Source organism: Anarhichas minor, unplaced genomic scaffold (assembly GCF_050575085.1).
Source record: "Anarhichas minor isolate MPS153535 unplaced genomic scaffold, ASM5057508v1 ptg000009l, whole genome shotgun sequence".
NCBI classification, from domain to species: domain Eukaryota; kingdom Metazoa; phylum Chordata; class Actinopteri; order Perciformes; family Anarhichadidae; genus Anarhichas; species Anarhichas minor.
Window position 1 is genome coordinate 5563604 of NW_027466455.1, and position 16608 is coordinate 5580211.

The 16608-nt window shown below is 39.5% G+C and overlaps 1 protein-coding gene across 1 annotated transcript; it reads right to left on the reverse strand.

The window, feature by feature from the left end:
- Positions 1 to 6662: 6662 nt before the first annotated feature.
- Positions 6663 to 16538, reverse strand: spata6l (spermatogenesis associated 6-like). The gene is made up of 13 exons (XM_076087211.1): positions 16053 to 16538; positions 13093 to 13230; positions 12822 to 12870; positions 12593 to 12634; positions 12316 to 12440; positions 11983 to 12075; positions 10580 to 10717; positions 9241 to 9364; positions 9000 to 9046; positions 8059 to 8180; positions 7855 to 7951; positions 7054 to 7234; positions 6663 to 6797 (listed from the first exon to the last, which is right to left on the reverse strand). The coding sequence occupies exons 1-12, from the start codon at positions 16272 to 16274 to the stop codon at positions 7169 to 7171; spliced, it is 1263 nt and encodes a 420-aa protein (XP_075943326.1). The 5' UTR covers positions 16275 to 16538; the 3' UTR covers positions 6663 to 6797; positions 7054 to 7168.
- Positions 16539 to 16608: the final 70 nt, after the last annotated feature.

Genomic DNA, 16608 nt, shown 5'->3' on the forward strand with positions numbered 1-16608 from the left:
ACTTGAAAAACACAACCTGGGACCAACAGTGGTTTTGCTGAGGGTTTTCTGTTGTACTATTTATGTTATGTTCCCAGTGATGGTCCCATAATCAATGTTTCCAGCATGATAATCAATACCATTGTCACTAGGTTGAAGTAGCACTAATACTTTTCTTTGGTTTACTTTCCACCATACCAAGAGTCTGAGCCAAATACCTTTCACATGTCCTGGCAGGAAATACAGTAATCCATAGAAACACTCAACTCAATGACACTCATGTTATCCATCCCATGCTAATGGAGGTATTTTCTAGGACAACAGACTCAGCCCATCTACATTCTACACGCAACAATTAAGCGTCTTGGTAGTTCGTTGCTCAGATTGTGGTAGAAATGAAACTATCAGAGTAGTTTACAGATCAATATCACACTGTATGATGTGTTCCATTTGAAGTTAGAAGTTGAAATTTAGTTAGACATGCTAATGTTAGTGTTCTAGCTTGGGGGAAAATATCACCTTGAAACATCTGAGAGATTTTCTTTAGTTTTTGTAAAGTACTGCACACAAATCTGCAGCTAATGTGTCAATACTTTACCACATAAGTAGCTAGGCTGGCGTAGAAAATGAGCAACTGTATACACTACTCTGTGTCAGTGGTCCAGTTTGGAAAAATCACAGAAGAAAGACTTTCTTTGCCAGGTATTAAATACTGTTCCCAAAGCAACAGCCATGTGTCAATACTTTGCAATGTGAGCAGCTACCTAGCTTAGAAAGAATAGCAACTGCAAGTGCTACTCTATATCTTTCAGCTTTGTCTTTAAACCAGGTATCATGCAGTTGTTTTGATAGAGGTCACGTAGTGTTGAAAAAGCAAACTTTGTCTATTTTCAGAATAATAAAAATGTCCAATGAAGTAGCCTAATGATGTTTACCGAGTGCTGTCAGGTTTAGTGTGATTTCACATGACTACTGTCCTTGGGGATAACATATCTCGTGACTTGTTCATTTTATGGGCTTAATTTTTAGGAGACTTTTCCCCCCCAAGACGTCCAAATTCCAAATACATTGTGTCTGGATTAAAGTGAGTCTCAGTATCTCTGTTTTAGTCGTCCATACACTGCCAAAAGGGCCATATTTGAAATAAAACATGGGTGAATGAAGGTGCTTGTTTGTAATTTCATACTGATCAGAAATGATAAGCCCTCGCAATCAGGTTGTATTCTACATTTCAAAAGCACATTGGCATCAACCACCCCCCTTCACTCCAACTACTTGAGTACCTACAGTATGTGAATCAACATGTACTACGTTATGTGTAACTGTAAGCAAATAAAAGAAAGCTGCTAAATATTTGACTGGTTCTGTTGTTTTTATTTTTGGTATCTACTAACCATATCCACCATGATAAGTATGACATTGTTCTTAACCATTTAACACAATTTCTTTTTAAAAAGGAATATACATGTTGTGGGTAAACTGAGTTTTTCAGGTGGTTGAAACAAGTAATATTCTGCTAGTGTAGGAACATAATTCACAGTGCCGTTTTCTTCTGTTACATGTAAAGATATGCAAATGATGCATTATCTTATCAAATATGTTCTATCAAAATAAATCTGAAAAAAAATAAAAAAATATGTATGAATGAAACTGGAAGGTTTGGTGTATGTAAGTGCTACTGAAGTGAAGATTTCTGGTTCAGAGTCTGAAACAGAGTTCAGATTTCATAGGCTTGAAGTGTTTGCTGGTCCTGGCTTTATTGAGGGAAACAATAGTTTCTGGTGTTTCCTGCCAACGTTTTTTGTGATGATGGTAATGTTCTGGATGTTTCTGGATAATTCTGGACTCGGTAATGAGAGCATTGCACAGCCTGTTGGGTGTCTGGGTATTGGACCCAGTTACATTGCAGTGTTTAACCTGAGAACCTGAAGACTGCTGCTGCACAGTGTGCAGTAGGTATGAATGGTTCACAGGGTAAGCAAGTCGGTAGTTAAAGGAGGGATGTGGTGAACTGTTCGTTGTTGTGCGGTGACAGGCAAGTTGTTAGCTTGGCCTGTTACCTTTCGGGAACATAAGCACTACAGCTCATGCCTCGGTTGGGTGAGCCGAGTTGTAGTTGGGTTGCCTCTTTGCGTTGTGCGTCTGCGGACGATTTGGTTGGCTAGTGAGCCTTTTCCAGAGGAACCTTTTGGATACTACGTCGGATTAGCGCTTATGGTACTTCGGTTCTGTGCTTTTTGGTCTTCGGGAATTATGGAAATTCCAGTTCTTTGTGTTCACCACTTGTTACCCTCCTATGAAAACTTGATTCTCAATCATGTGCTGTACCATATCACTGTAATCTCTCTGGCCTTCCTTCCTTCTCTGCTCTCACTCTTAGATGCTTCTCCACATGTTGGAGTTGCAGAGTGGAGATTGATTGGTGGGCTGGGGGATGCACTATAACCGGTAGTATGAAATCTGTAAATTTGAAATCTGTATGTAGTTGTCGGTATTCCTGGTGGGAACACCGTTTTTATGGAGGGGGTGTGACGACCCCTCCCTTCCACTCAGTGGTGGGCCGTGCATTTCATACCTGGGCCTTCTGTGCTGTCCTACTACACTTGAGCCATCTCCTAATAAGGTCATTATGACGCCACAGCCACGGTTATTTGTTTCTATGGTGTAACAATACACATATTCGTATTAAACCGTTCGGTACGAGGCTTACGAACCGAACAATACGTTTGAATAATACTAGTGCATTTGGAAAATGCAGAAGCTTAAATTGTGGAAAATATGTTTTCGGTGGACTTCGCTCATGTAGGAGACAACGGACTGTGACCTCTGAACCTGGAACAATAACAAAAAACAGCTGAGGCTGCGGCACTGCACGTGTCTTCAGGGAGGCTAAGCTAACTAGCTTAGCGGGGAAACAACAGCCCGAACGGATTCAATTGTCCGGACAATAACCCCGCGCATGACGGGATGCTTCGTCATTAACGGATAATGCATATAGTCCAAATCAATGTAATTAACACAGTGACAAGAACAAACTCACAAGAACCAGTCACATATGTTTATATGACAACAAAGCAACAAATCAATCCAGCAACACTGCAGTGCTAGAGCACGAGCCATTCATACTATTCATAAAACGACACGATAGACAAATGAACACAGTAGAAACACTACTGCAGAGGTAAAAACACAAAAGCAGTTCACTTACCACAGCTGCTGTTCATTTAAAGACAAAGTCCATCCTCCTTTCTTTGATTACAAAGAGTTTAAAACCGTTGTTCAGAACATCAGTGCGGGTCAGTTGCAGCCAGAGTCCTCCTGCGAACGTGTTCGTTGAGTTGTAGATCCACTCGGGTCTCTCCAAAAGTGTTCAAAAGCACGTAGCTTGTGGTGTCCTGTCGTGTAGCTGCCTTGGTTAGCGTAGCGTAGCTCCAAACACCAAGAGCTCAGTTGCAAATGAAACGCATTCTTAGCCATAAAATGTGCAACGCTTCTCCAACGCTGTCAGCCAGAAATACCGTTCGTACAAATCCTTTTCCATGCTGGGTCAGGGCTGCTAGCTGTGGGGTTGGCCGACCCTTTGATACGATGTCCAGCTTTTCTGGAAATGTCCTTCTCCAGAAATCCGTTTCTCCTCCTTCAGCCATTGAGTGTTCAGAAAACAAAGCTAGGTATAAAAATAAATAAACTACACCAAGCAAAACCATAACAAATTTATAATTTCTTCCATATCTTTCAATTTGAACTCTTACTCCTCCAACTAAGCAATGCTGGCAAGTTAGGTTTCGGTTCACAATAGTCACGTGCTCGCCCACTGACCAATCACAGCACACGCTGCACCTCACTGCAGCGCTGCACCTGAAAACTGAGCTTCCCGTTAATGCTGACGTATTGTAGGCCAGCTAGCAGGCTCTGACACGTCAAAGAATACGGCCAACATGTCAAGCTAAAGATCTGATTGGTTGAACACTATTGTAAGACTGAAATTGTGTCAGCGTCGGAAATACACGAGGGCAAAGGGCAAAACTGCCCCTAAGAAATATAATTTTGCCCCTGATATCACTAGGAGAGGGGCAAAAAATGCCCCCATAATTTTCTGGGGTCAAGTCAGCAGACACTCAGATCTCCGTGGTCAACTCAGCAGACACTTACATGTTAGTGCACCTATATGCTGAAATTCACGGTAAACGCATTCAAACGGCGCAGATCGGGAGCGAGCGAAGGACTTTGCAAAGTTAGCGGAAAGATTAACGTGAGATAACATCCGGTTTCTTTAGACGAACATCCTGTTTTCATAATAAGATGCCAACAAAGTACACATATTGCATAATGGAAATGAGATTAAATGAATTATATTCACATAAAGTATAAAACATGCTACCTGCATCTCGTGAGTTAAAGGGAAAATACAAAATACACTTTACGCACAAAACATTGTGCGTAAAGTGTCTTTATTCTTTGATTTGAGGGTTGCTGGAAATGAATAATAGCTGACTGACAGTCAATTAAGATATTTTACTCAGCAAAAACTCTGAACTGAATTTGTACCTTCAAATGGCACATTTTTTAAATTTCTAAGGTGCTATAAAAATGTTTTTCTCAAAAATTCCATACAATGACTAATGCATATGTTCGGGACAAAAATGGGTAATATCACAATATTTGAGGTGCTACAAAAATATTTTTTCTCAATAATTCCATACAATGACTGATGTATATGTAATCAAAGCATCGTTGACTTAATAATTGTTAATAGTTGTTTAAAAAATGTAATAACAATAAATAACAACAAAGAAATTTTGTTCAACAAATCGAAGAAAACACTTTGAATCTGTAGACTACTGCCTAATAGTCTTATTATTGCCATTTGATGACAATTGCTCATATACTGTAAGCCTAATTAAGTATATTTATTATTTTGAACAAAGGTTAAATGTGATTTCACAAGTTTCAAAAAGTGCCCCCAACTCTTCTTTGAATGCCCCTGGATTTCAGTCAGTGGGGGCAAAACTTTCCCCCTGACAAATGTAAATTCCCTACCCTGAATTGTGTGATGATCAGATATGACCACTAGTCGGCGCTGTTTAGGGGGCTTGATGTGATGGAGATAAAGTAGCGGGAGAGTGTGATTTGACTTGGTGCGGTTCCGTGGAGTCTTGACTAAACTTATGAGGAAAACCCAAAACGTGTTGGATTGATTCATTCCCTATCATACACTCACGACGCTTACACTATGACAATCAACAATATCGTCCCCATTTACTTTAATCTGCAAAGTCTACCTAGAGGGCCTCAGGCCTCTCTTCTTACCTAGAGACATAGAGGTGAAATCTGATTGGATGAAAGCTCTACTTAAAACAAGCTGCACTGGAAGCAGAGCAACTGAGGAAGACAGGAGCTGTGCAATGAGAACATAAGCTAATGGAAAAAATATTTTTATAAATTATAATACATGTAGTGTATTTAAGAAAAATTATTAAATTATAAAATAGCTATAACTTTGTGATTCTGTTTAGGCCAGCAGAGAAGGCCTTGAAGGCCCTGGCGGCCCACCACTGCTTCCACTAGGGGTCTATGTCCTGTCTGTCTTTCAGGTTGTTGCTAATCAGCTGCCAACACACACCTGAGCCTGGTGGGAGTGCCAGGTATATGGGGCCCAGGTCCTCCTCTTTGGCTGCTCTACTTTTTGGCTGACACGGCTGCTGCTTTGTTTTGAGTGTTTGTTTGGTTTGTTTAGTTTAGTTATTGGTACTTTAAATAAATGTCTATTTATTACTTTCCACTCGTCTTGTCTCCCTTTTGTTACAGCCTTGGAGCCGGGTTGTGATATAGTTAGAGAAAACTATGTTTTAACCTAACGAAATTTTATGTTTGTATATGCAAATGAGGCATTATCTAATAGTAACTTATGAATTTAGGAGAAATCTACAGATGCAAATAGACAAAATAGTAAAATGAACACCTGAATGTGTGCAGTAGCCTGGGGTGTCTGCCCTTAGGACCGACCACACAACCATCTTTAAGACTCTGGTTTATCCTTAAAATAGTTGATGTTTTTATCAGTTCTTAAAGTCATGATTATCTCAGTGTACCTGATATATTTTATGTGCATTTCAGGTGATTTGCCCCACATGTATAAAGTGTTGGTGCCAAACAGACAATCCGTCAATCACAGTGATTTTACACAGAGAATTGCATTGTGGAAGAAAATTGCTGCATGACATAGTTGAATCATTGTTACAGTAAATCGTCTATTGAATAACTGACCAGGGCACATGAATAAACCACACTAGCCCCTGCTAGTTCCAAACTGTCTGTAACTTACAGAATTAAGACTTTTGTTGAATCTGCACTGTCGCTGAGGCCTTTAGTTTGACTGCTTATTACACCAAAATAGAGTTCTGTTTCAGCAGCCATTCCGCAATAGATCACAATGTTCCTGGTCGAGCCAGTGTTTAATGCCTTACAGTCATGGTGAGCAGCTATTTCTCTGATATACAGCACTACTTCACACAGAGCTGCATCGTCATAGACACAGTTTGCTTTTAATGACCTTCTGGGGATTTACCTGAGGACTCGACAATGTCAGCTTGAAAGATTAACGGAATGGGAACGAAAGACTTCAACCTCACACTACTGGCTGGTGTTCAAACTGAGATATAACAATGAGTTTCAATTCTTGACGGTTTATTTTTACCTTAAACACAAAAACACATTCATGTGTGGACATGTAAATGTCAAAACCACATACACATATACACATACACACATCAGGAGAGTCTTGACATCTGGACACTTAATTGACAAGGTGACTTTCCCTAAAGCAGAGGAAAAAGACAGACATCACACACGTTAGCAACAGTACAATTTTGGGCTTCTTTTGATGCTTTGGTGCTTCAGGTGGTCCTAATGTGTTATTTGCAGTACGGTGGGTGTGTGATTAAATTGTGAGTAGTTTCAAATTAAATGTCTTGTTAAAAGTATAAGCTTTTGGAAAAAGAGATGATTTTTTTTTTCCCTCATTGGATAGTTCACAGTATAGAGACAAAAGGAAGTGTTAACATGTTGCATTACATGGTATGTATCTTCAGCATGATGTCACAGGAGGGCAGCATTTTCTTCAAGTGAAAAGTGCAACCTGTAGAGACAGAGCAGGTCCACCTCACCTTTCCAGAGTCTGGCCAGGTCATCACGGTGGACCTGGAGAGATGGACCTCCTGGCCAAAACCTCATCTACCTCGGAGTGTGTGGCCCCCTAAAACACAATGAGAGTCATATTGTCTTTGTGGTATCGTTGATTTGTGATCTTGTTTGCTTTGCTAGCTGTTTATTAAAGTGTCAAACGTATGCTAAAATTCCCAGGGATAAGTTTGCCCTCAAAGACACTTCAAAGGAGAAACTTGCATATTTGGCTAAATATTTATTTTTTATTTTTTTAAAGGCAGGTGTCTTATAAAGGCCAAGTAAAACACATAGGGGTGAAATGACCTGTACTACAATAGTTCACATGCTAAATTCCAGAACAACATCATCATGGGGGAAGTTCTGAGTTTGAATTAACATCAGATCAGAAAACAGAGGCTTCTTAATAAAATATGGGGGAAAAAGGGAAAGTGAAAAATGAAATAAAGGCATCTCTCTTACATAAGTGTGTCTCAAATAAAGGCCTGGTTTCTGCTGAAGCTGAGGTCAATTTCATTCAGGATTAAAAACAAGATAAAAATCTTTTATTTTTATGGAGAACGAGATTGAAAAGCAATACTCTTTCAGATAACCACAAATGGCAACATCCCTCTGAAACAAGGTGTGGCCAGTTTACATGGTAACAAGTCTAACACCAGACTGAAACACATACTGATGACATGTTGTACTTACACAGGCAAGTCTCCGTACAGCTTTTGGTGTCGTAAGGAGTCCCCGAACACGCGCTTGTACCTCTTCCCATTCTCTGTGATCAGAGCTGGACTGAGACCTGAACATCATCACAATAGGCTGTCATTTCATTTGGATATTTTGTGATTATATTCTCTACCTATGTAATGAGGTGCATGATTATACTATGAATGTGGAGAAAAGGACCTGCTGTGCCTGGCCTGTTCCCTGTAAGAGCGCCACAGCCCTGAAGGGTCAGGACCTTGGTGGTGGGCAAGGGGTTCATGTATCTCTGAAGAACTGGAGTCGTCTTCTGATATCCCTCCAACCTACCAATGGAGGCAGAGAGGAGTTTCTTTTCACCATCACATTAATGCATCTGCTCCTCAGCAACTGATTCATATCACCCTCTACTTCTTGTCTCAATTGCAGTTATTAATGGCTCAATCTGTATTTTTTTATAATTTATTCAATATATTTACAGATGATTGAAGAGTTTAAGTTACAGATACCAAATATACATATTTGTGTGTTTCTCAACTCATCATAATTCACATGTAGGCCTGTCTATACAAACATTATCACAGGTTCCCGTCCTGTATTTCGAAGTCCTCGGTTCCGCCTTTCAAGAATAGTTCAACTTGTTGGGAATTTTGCATGTCCTCTTTCTTTCCGAGAGTGAAAATGGACATGAATCTTATGTCTCCAGAGCTGAAGGCAGTATGTGTGTAGCCTAGCTTAGCATAAAGACTTAATACAGGGGGAAACAGTCAGCCAAGCTCAACAGTACATCTTCTAATGCATCAGCAAGTGTCGCGTTGGAGAGAATGTCACAACAGTTTAACGCGGTGGCGCTATGGAAATCAGCTGAGATGTAGGAGCGATTCTTCAACTACGAATTGACGTTCATACATTTCAGTTCGAGTGTTGATTTTTTAAAAATGAGATATTTATTCAATGACCTTTAGACATGTTGGTAGGTGTATTTCTAAACTTTTGACAGAGCCAGGCTAGCTGTTTCCCCCAGCATCCAGTCTTTATGCTAGGCTAGGCTAACCGCATTCTGACTCCAGCTCTGTACTCCGTAACTTCCTGTGTAAGAAGACAAAGTCAAAATAATATTAATGAAATAAATAAATTGTTCCTACCAAACCATTGGAGGAGGATTTCCGTCTGCCAGCTGGAGAATACCTCACTAAAACAGCAAAAAGAGGGGTAAATGTTTTTGAGTCACAACAGAATAGAAGAATAGAAACTCACAGCTTGTTACAGTCATGTCAACAGAGCAGTATAACAAGAACATTAACTTTACAAGCTCTTACGGTCAATTGTGTGGGACCATAATCTATGTATAGTAGCAATATAAAAGCATGATATGTGGGTTTTTACCTTTGGATGAAGACCTGGTCAAAGGTGAAGAGGAGCTGGTGAACAATGTAGAGCGCTGGGGCGAGGCAGAAGGATCGGCTACAGGAGAGTGATGACGCAGTGAGCAGGCCTGCAGGTCCAACTGCTTCAGGATGTACACAACAAGAGGGTTGGACCATTTTATTGTTTATTCATATAGTCGATGTTCCGAACAGCAAATAGGTTTCCTGAAATGTCAGTGACTAGGTAAGTTAATAATTAGCAATGGAGACCACCAACCAATCCCTAAAAGTCCTCTCAGTCCACTGGTTTGAGACTCAACCCAACTGTCAAAACATCAGAATGGGAGGAAATTATAGGACGCTACAACTAAATCAGAAACTGTATGGAGGCCATATAACCTTTGAATGAAGAAATAACACCGATGAAAAACTCACTTTATAACCAATGAAACGCTCCCTTGGTCAATGCAATACATTCAGGGGTTTTGCTGTTCCCTTCTACTTGGTCTGATATGATCTGTAGTTTAAGTGGCTAATTTCATTAGCAATTTAGCATAGTGTGCTAAATGAACTGTCTAAGTATTCTGGAACAGATCAGGTCAGTAGCTGATGGGAAAATATAAACAATAAAGCGTGACATTTCACGAAAATCTCACTTTTTCAGTGTGTTCTCATTATGTGGGTATCTGGAGTGCCTACTAACCCACAAACTGTGAAATAAGACAACCCAGACAGTGTTTTGTGGGCTGCCTCGTATCAGAAAACATGTGATTCAACAGGACCATATTTTTCTCGCAAGCCAATCAGAGCAGACTGGGCTTTTTCAGGAGCGGGTTAAAGAGACTAATAAGGGCTGGGCGTTTCAGACAGAGAATGTCATGGCTCAAGTCAAAGGGCTAATAAATGTCTTAGTAATCCCTTGTTACAACTAACAGGTGCGTTCCAGAAGATAAACAGGTTCTCATAGTTGCTGACACCATGCTTTCATTACACGGCCACAGAGAGCTGCTTTTGGCTGGGTGACATGGAGGTCTAAGTGAGGTTTGTGCAATGTTTAAACATCCACCACATACACTCTGATTATGTTAATATTATTATATTATGCTTTTGGCCAATACTGGAGTCATTTTGTAACTGACTGCCAAACCTTCTCACCGGTGAAACACTACATTACATGGTAGAGGTGATATTTGTAATAGGTTAGACAAGTTAAGAGAACACTCAGTGCTGTAGAAATAACTTCTGTGCTGAGTCCTAGCCAGTTTAGCTCTTCTCTGCCATCTTGTGGCTGGAAATGACGGACACTTTTGAAAAATCGATTGTGAATTTTGAAACAGAGATGTGCAGTTTGTGCTCACAGGCTGGGAGGAGCTGCGTGTGTCCCAGTTGGCTGGGCCGGGAGCTGCAGAGTCCAGGCTGAGCCGGGCCAGACGCTGTGTGTCTCCAGCTCTCAGAGGGGACAGGGAATGTTTCCTGTTCCTCTTTATCACCGGCCTCTGGAAACAGAAGAGTGGATGTCTCAGACCTATCTTCAACTTAAACATAACATAAGGGCTGGGCTTTGTAGCTGCTTATGTTAGACCTTCTGCTAGAACCATAGCTGTAACATTTGAATCAAATGTTAATTTTGAGTTGCAAGTCAAGGAAGGTATCCAATCATGCTTTCTGCTGTCAAATATGTCTGTTCACAACTCAGCTGCCACGCTTTAAAGAAGAGACCACATCACACCTGTCCGAGGATCATCCTTGCATTGGCTTCTTGTACATCATGGAGTTACTTACTTTTAGAGCAGTGCTCTGACTGGCCCCAGGAACATATCTCATACAATTGTAGCCTGATTGTGGCCTTAGATCCTCGAAACCAGAAGTTTTCCAACTCTGAAAGAGCTGAGGGAGGTCCGCAGAGGGAGAGACGTGAGGCAAAGACACTGTGTTAGGTGAAGGGAAGTGTGCGACGGTGTTCAGAAAACAAGGGGAAGTTGTTGTAGTTTGACCCACTTATCACCACAGTTAGCAGGTGTCATATATGAACACAGTCTTAGATTCACTGTGACCTAACTTTCCAAGGATATCATTACTATGTCTGACGTCCATTGAGAAAAAGAGAACAATCAAAATCATAAAAAAGGATCCTTATAGCTGCAGAACTTGTCTGAGAATCATCATGTTTTTTTAGTGCTCTTCAGTATCAAAGTCATCCAGGGACAGTTGTCTGTAAGTCCATGGCTACACTGCAAACAGGAGCTGCTAATATTCAGCAAATATAGCGTAAAAAAGTGGGGATTATTCTTTTTTATTCTTTTATATATTGGATCTTGTGTTTTATATCTGGTATCTGGAGAGCCACAGCTTTAGAACAACCTTTACAAAGGTGCACAATATTTTTCTCGCAAGCCGATCACAGCAGAATAGTCTTAAAGAGACAGGCGCTAAAATGGAGCGTTTCAGACTGAATACAGGTGAATAGAGGTATATTCAGACAGACAGTATGAGAAAATAATGTTTTTTCAACATTAAAGCATGTAAACATATTCAAGTGGAAAAATACAAGTATGAGCCTGATATGTTTAAAAAAGGCCACAGTCTGAATTCAAGGAAAATATAAAATACTGGAGGAGTGGACTGGTGTCATGTATGGGTCTGCTGCTGACAAAAATCTAATCTGGTTCAGTTAATGTGGTCACCTCAAATATTGTATGATGCAGTTTGAATTATCATGCATCATCTACATAAATGTTGAGCCATGTAATACAGTCTTTACCATGGGTACATTGGGGTAAATGTTGATCTCTGCATCAGCTGAGCACTCAATGATGGTCGTTTTGGTGGAAAACTCCAACCTTGGAGCAATACCCTGAAAAAAAGAGGGGAAGAAATATTTGTACCATAATCACATTTACCTGCAAAGATCACACATACTGTATAGAACGTCTTCGTCTTTCATATTTCCCTGCTACTGTGGCCAAGGAAATGTAATAATGTGCTTGTGATGTATCCATATGAACAGGCTCCACTTAATACCTTTAAGTCACGTGCTGGAAATAGACAGCATTATTGTACACTTTCAGGTAAAGTGTCAGAGGGCTGGACCTACTGGAAAGTGAGGAGCTCGGGTCATCAGAACCTCTCGATCCACTCCAGAGGAGGAGGGAACCAGTTTGGGCTCCGGGAATAAGAAACGTCGAGCATCTTCTTCAAAGCGGGCCAGAGTGTCCGCCGCTGCAAACACAAACACACGTCTGTTACACCTCGTAACCCGGGCTGGAACCTGTTCGTTTAAGGTCAAAGTTCAAGTGTCTGCAGAGCTACATGTAGGTATATTTCTAACCAGTAGAACAAAGAAGTATGGATATAAAAACAAATAAGCTCACCTGGAGGAATCAGCTGCAGCAGTTCAACAGAGACCGTCTCATCTGAGAAGAAAAAGTGTCAAGTGTCAGTATGAAGCTGAGGCTGGCCTCTTAAGAAGCAGAGAAAATAATCTGACATGGGATAATGTATGAAAAAGAAATAAGAATAGGCAAAAGCCAGCACATCAGGTTGATACAATATCTGCTACAGACAGTATAAATGTTTACAACCAAATATTAATTTACTTACATTCAAGCATTACAGCGATGTCTCCAGGGTCAACTGCATGCCGGAAAATCTAGACAAAAACAAAATATTCATATTTAATTCTATAGCTTCCTTATTTTACAAACAATAGTAATGTTCTATATGTACAGGAGGTCTTATTAGTACGTACTGTACAGTCATGTTGAGTTTATTCATGGTATTAAATACATCTAACTTTTCACACATTTCATGTATTACACTTCAGCTAGTTTTCCCATTCAGAGTACACACTCCTCTCAGAAGTAAGACTTACCTTTTCAAAGGTCATCTTCTCATGAAACAGCAGAGGAAAGACAGCAGGGAGACATTCCGACTGACAGTACTGACCCATGAAGCACATGCTGAGGTAGATATCATCCTTGGCTGGCAGATGGACTCCAGGACAAGAAACCTGAGAGCAGTGGAGGAACAGAGTGTGATTAAACAGGGTTATAAGTCAGATGTGCACATGTCCTGAGCCATTTTTACTGACTGCTAAGAGTGATCAATATATTACTGAATATATCACTTCTGACTGAGCTGGACTAGCGTTGTCTCTAGTTCACCCTTTATTCAAATATTTATTTCTGCTTCTCCTTTATTTCTGTGTCTTCTTATGTATGGAAGGTTTTAAGGGATGGAATAAATTGTATAAATACATAACTAAATATACAAGCAAATGCTTAAATAACAGAAGAAAACCGAACGATAACGTAATTTTATGGTTAATTGTCATCGTAAACTAAATTAAATTAAATTGAGACATCAAATATGACAATTTTACATTTATTTGTGTATTTATTCATTTATATATATATATATACTTGTGTATTTACACATTTATTTAATCATATTCCTTTTATTAATGAAATAGTTTATTTATTTATATTTGTTTATTTACACATATATCTGTCTATTCATCATTTAATTCATTTCTTTTTTATTTCTATATAACTTGTGTCTACATGGATCATCAAGTGGTGAGGATGATGATGACGTGCGTGACACGAACAGATTCTCATTCACTGCCATTCAAACTAAAGCTTGAATCCCCTTTTCAGTTTACAGATCCCCCCACAACTAAAACAGTGTGCCCATGTAACATATCATCACATGTAACATATCATCACGTCACATATCATCACATGTAATATCATCACATGTAACATATCATCACATGTCACATATCATCACATGTCACAAATCATCACATGTCACATATCATCACATGTCACATATCATCACATGTCACAAATCATCACATGTCACATATCATCACATGTCACAAATCATCACATGTCACAAATCATCACATGTCACAAATCATCACATGTCACATATCATCACATGTCACAAATCATCACATGTCACATATCATCACATGTCACATATCATCACATGTCACAAATCATCACATGTCACATATCATCACATGTCACATATCATCACATGTCACAAATCATCACATGTCACATATCATCACATGTAACATATCATCACGTCACATATCATCACATGTAATATCATCACATGTCACATATCATCACATGTCACATATCATCACATGTCACAAATCATCACATGTCACATATCATCACATGTCACAAATCATCACATGTAACATATCACATGTCACATATCATCACATGTCACATATCATCACATGTCACAAATCATCACATGTAACATATCATCACATGTCACATATCATCACATGTAACATATCATCACATGTCACAAATCATCACATGTAACATATCATCACATGTCACATATCATCACATGTCACATATCATCACATGTAACATATCATCACATGTCACATATCATCACATGTCACAAATCATCACATGTAACATATCATCACATGTCACATATCATCACATGTCACAAATCATCACATGTCACATATCATCACATGTCACAAATCATCACATGTCACATATCATCACATGTCACATATCATCACATGTCACATATCATCACATGTAACATATCATCACATGTCACATATCATCACATGTCACATATCATCACATGTCACATATCATCACATGTCACATATCATCACATGTCACATATCATCACATGTAACATATCATCACATGTCACAAATCATCACATGTCACATATCATCACATGTCACATATCATCACATGTCACATATCATCACATGTCACATATCATCACATGTAACATATCATCACATGTCACATATCATCACATGTCACATATCATCACATGTCACATATCATCACATGTCACATATCATCACATGTCACATATCATCACGCAGCTATTCCTGCTGTCACAGAGGGTACAGATCTAAGAGCGACAAGTTACACTGTTTGGACTTTTTTCATTTTTGGTTGAGATGAGGGCTGTAACTTTCTACATTGTCCATATTTTCCTCAGGCTCTGCAACTCACACAGGTGTGTTTATGTTCTCTGATATGCATTGAAGCACTGTCTTCCACCTGGAGCAGTTTCTAGTTTAAATCAATATTGACAAAAACAATCTGATGCATCTTCCCCAGCTGGCCACCATTGAATGATGTTGTCAGGTCAAATGTAACTTGATATCACAAACACATTTAGTACATATAATGCATATTTCTGAGACTGTAATTTAAGGGCATTTTAAACAATAATCCCTTATAGTCTGTTCAGTCCTGCAGGCAGCTATTGGAAGAAGTAGATTTACTTAAAAGAGTAAAAGTAGCAATACCACTATTTACTAAACCAAATACTAAAACTACATATCAAAATAAAAGTCCTGCATTGTAACATGTATGGAATAGAAAAATACACTGAAGTATCTAAGGACTCCTTCTAGAAATCTCTCCCTTCAGATGTAAACATGTAATGTACAGTATATATATATATATATATATATATATATATATATATATATATATATATATATATATATATATATATATATATATATATATATACCTAGATGGATAGATAGACAGATATAAAAACTATCCAGATATTATGTCGACCTGATTGGTGGTGAGTCAGAGAATAGGTGAGCCGACGATTGAATTGAATTGTACAATATATTTGGTGCATTCATTTACAAGCCGAATTAGCGCTTCATACAGCATCGTTAAATCCGACCGATAGGTCGTAAAGACGAAAGTAACAAGATTGTAATCCTGTAACGTTAGAGTAACTAGTTACATCTAGAGGACAGGTGAAGAGAGGATGAAGAAAACGATCTCTTACCGCTCGGAACTTCAACTCAACCAACACTTTCAGTGCTTTTCGGGCCATTGGACGGAGGATGAGCTCCAGCGTTATCTGAATACAGCGGACTCTTCTCCGGCTGTAGCGCTGCCATATACTGTTACCATGGATACTACTACTTCCGGGGTTCATTGCTAGCGCAACCATGGGTATCCCTTCCATTCTGACTTTATATTTATTCAACATTACAAAGCACTTCATGGTCCATGGTCCACCGGAAGATGTGTCTCACACACAGTGAACCGGTGCGGCCCCTCGGGTCCTCTGAGTCCTCTGAGTCCGCTGCAGCTGGAGCAGTCTGCCTGATGATGCGACAGCTCATCGAACTGTTTGGACGTACATTTAATGAGCCAGGTCTTTGATTAAGAACCATGGACCTGTTTTTGTGAAGCACTTTGAGCTGCATCGACCTATGACAGGTGCTACACCAACAGTTTGACTGATAGAGGATCTGTCCCGAACATTTCACATTGGCGTGTATTCTACTGCTGCCTTTGTTCTTCATTCATTCTTCACATGGTTCCACGAGATTTGT